Source organism: Atta colombica, unplaced genomic scaffold, assembly GCF_001594045.1.
Source record: "Atta colombica isolate Treedump-2 unplaced genomic scaffold, Acol1.0 scaffold89, whole genome shotgun sequence".
NCBI lineage: Eukaryota > Metazoa > Arthropoda > Insecta > Hymenoptera > Formicidae > Atta > Atta colombica.
In genome coordinates this window covers 543979-547629 of record NW_017259582.1, presented here as the reverse complement: position 1 = coordinate 547629, position 3651 = coordinate 543979, and the positions used below count along the sequence as shown (strand labels likewise).

General features: G+C 28.3%; 1 protein-coding gene across 1 annotated transcript in view; it reads right to left on the bottom strand.

Moving 5' to 3' along the window:
* LOC108693243 (40S ribosomal protein S3a) overlaps nucleotides 1-849 on the bottom strand; it is a 3834-nt gene extending 2985 nt beyond the window's left edge. The window contains exon 1 of the mRNA XM_018202088.1: nucleotides 729-849. Within this exon, the coding sequence (XP_018057577.1) occupies nucleotides 729-790 (62 nt within the window). The 5' untranslated portion in view covers nucleotides 791-849. The remainder of the gene's footprint in view (nucleotides 1-728) is intronic.
* Nucleotides 850-3651: the final 2802 nt, after the last annotated feature.

Here is a 3651-nt window from a genome sequence, read left to right as displayed (position 1 = left end):
TAATTTAGAAAGATTTCTTTAAGAATATTTATTCAAATTTTATATGTTTTCTTCTAATATTATAAAAAGAAAAATCTTAAAATATTTTTTAAGCGTATATAAGAATTCATAAAATTCTAACAACACAATGCTGCTAGGACTGTGGAAAACAAAAATAAACTTATTTGTTCAAGCATTCAATAGAAATTATAATTTAATTAATATTAAATAATTAAACAAGTATATACTCTAAAATTTAAAAATATAATGGTTCAAATCACTCTTTCTTTATAAATTCAAAAAAAATTTGTACATGAAGTTCATTAAATTAGGATTCGTGTGAGTGAATCTCACACATTGGATAACTTATAACATTATAATTTTTAATGCATATGACAATCAGATTATTGGCGTTGTTATATTTAAAATATCCAAAAATATTGATTCTTAAAATAGTACAAACTCATATCTTAAAAAGAAAGAAAACAAAGATGTTGAATGAAAACAGTGCTAACAACGTGAACAGGCATTTAAAAAATAGATAAGATGTTATTACATTATATCGAGTTAAAAAAAAATAATGCAGTAATATAGCAATATTTGTAACAGCATGTATGCACGTCGCACGCGTCAGCAGGCATACAAGTATCCAACATAACCAAAGACATCACGTAAAATAATAACTCGATGAGAAATTCTTTGTGAACATAAAAGATCCGGCTACAATTGATACAAAATATTTTACTTACATCTTCTTCTTCACGCCCTTCTTGCCACCTTTCGAAAGGCCTTTATTCTTGCCTACCGCCATGATTGCGTATCACAGGCAAAAAGAAATACTCCCAAGCCGTCCCAAACCGTCAATACCATCCAGCGGAAACACAGACCACTGGCTACAGCGAGTGCTTAGTGAATGACTGGGTGCACTAGTAACTTTCTAGTGAATTATTTTAATTTAGGCAATACATATAAATATATATATAATATGTGTATTTAATTAATCATTTTGATACATATTGTATCATTTTAGTATATTATTTTGTAAATATGTTGCTGAAATTAACATAATTTAATAGAAAGTTACTAGTTAATACGCATATCAAGCGCTCGGTGTAAAAGGATGTAAATTTTTTTCCTAGAAAGTACAAGTACGTATAGTAGGGTATGGTCAACGCGATGTTTCATGCTTTGAAACGTTTTTTAATTAGTCAGTTTGTAAAATTCTTTCTTCTAATTGAGCCATCAAACGCTTCAAAGCATTTATAGCGAAACTTTGACCACAGTCGTAGTTTTGTGTAGCTTGGAAGTGACACCTAGCACTTTCTCACAATGAATCAGGCGCGACATCTGGTTTCTTAGAAAGGAGAAAAAATATAAAGAGCCAGCACTGCAAAGAGTAATGTAGATACCCGCGAAAAAGAAAATGTCCTTCGTCACGGGTCATGCTCTAATCTTGATATTCAGTTTCATTTTCGAAGTAATATTTAGAATAATATTCGGAGTAATATACGAAGTAATTCGATATTCGGAGCCGTTGAAACTTGGAATGATCGATGAATGATTTTGCTGATAGTTTGTTGATATATCGTGTAATAAATCGGATAATTTTATCGAATAATTATCGAAGTAATGACGAAAGAAGAGAGAACACACGTGTACGATAATTCATTAAAACATTTTTGAAAGTTTAATTCGGACAGCTTGTTTCAAGCAAGTGTAAAAAGGAATAAAAGAATTAAACTGAATTTGTATTTGCTATCGAATCTTTACTTTACCGACATCCATTCTGAAAATCCTAGAGAGCAATCGATCATTTTGAATTTGCTATCATTGCTTTTTCCATTTAATTAATGGATTATTCGTAATCGGTATGTCTTAAACAGTACACACTCAAATTTTGATAAAAAATTCGATTACTGATGTTTCAGACAGCACAAAATACTAAATGATAATGAAAAGAAATTTTTTTTTTTTTTTAAGTTGTCTTTCCGACAAAGCGAAAAAGTGTCTAAAACATGACGAAAAGATATTGTTTTTAGATTGTCTTTTCAGCAAAACCAAAAGATATCTATAAGAATATTACATCTTTTCGTCATCTTTCTATGGTTGTCATTTTCGCAAAAGGTCGACTAAAAGATATCTTTTCATATTGCCGAAAAGACAACAAGATCTTTGAAAAAGATCTTTCCGTTATTTTGGTTAGATACTATTTTTTATCACTTATTCGCGAGCAATACGCGAGATCGCCACTAGATGGACGTGATGGAGTTTAGTTTCTCGCGTTTGAAAATCATACAGGACAGAACAAAAAGTGCAGCATTATGAGAAATTTTACTCGTGTTCCAATGAATACTAATAAATATTTTTTGTAATCCCCCCAAAGGGGACTACAATGATGAAAGATAATGAGAAGACTTGCACACAAGAGAACAGTAAACATCGCAGAAAACGGGACGTATTGTCAGTCAATTTTATTTCGTTTTGTGTAAAAATTAATTTAGGAATTCAATGTATTGAACGTTATATATATCAAAATATAAAAACCAAAAGAAATATTAAAGATGACTAAAAGAAATCATCCTTTAGTTATATAGATAAGACTATAAGATGACTAGCAATGCGACATCTGTCATCTTTTCGTTATATTCTTTCACTAAAAGATATCTTACATTATAACAATTTAGTTGTCTTTTAATCATCTTTTAGACTTTGTGCTCTCTGAGATAACTAAGATAATTCTACGTGTAAAACTTTATGTTAAAAGACATTTAAAATCTCCTATTTCCATAATCTGCCATTTTTAATAACAGATTCACAATGAGTGACCCTTAAAATTTTTATATAACAATTATCAGAGGTTCATGATAAATTCGTGGTATATGAAAATTCGACTTACAAAAGAAGATACGATACAACATTAAAAACATCTACTTTTCCTGCATTTTTGGGATATAAAGCCATTTTTACGATTTTATTTTCTAAGATTTCACAGAGATCAAAATCGGACTTCGATTTTAAACAGCATTCTTTACTCATTGGATATACTTGAGTCCTCAGACAACACAAAGTATCCAAAAGAGAAATATAAAACATTGGTGTCTAAAAGATGTCTTTAAGACGTCTTATGTCTCAATGTGTTGCCTGGATCATTAGCTTCCTTCATCCATTATAAAACACAATATTTGTTTTTTCTTTTTATGAAAATTCATTATTCAAAATTTAAGAAAATAGAAATAGAAAGATTTGAATTTGATACTTTACATCAAACAAAAATTAAATTATTTTAAAATAAAATATGTATTGTATAGATTTTAACCAAAACAAATAAAGAAGTATGAAAAAATAAAAGATTTTATTTACTGTTTTAATTATAAGTTAAATAGAACATCATTTTATATGTCAAGCTGACTTTTTCGAATTCTTATTCATTTTCTGTAAAGTTTAGAAAGATCTCTATATTAGCCAAAAATCTTTACAACTGCATATATTCGTATTATATGCATGTAATATATGCGTATATTAAACTAATACTACTCAAACAGCACAGAATGTATGATAAATATTTATTAATAAAATTCATTTTTTTTTAATATTGTATAAATGGATATTTCATACATATTTCATATAAAACTTTATTCGAAATATTATTAAAATATAAACTATTTTATGTAC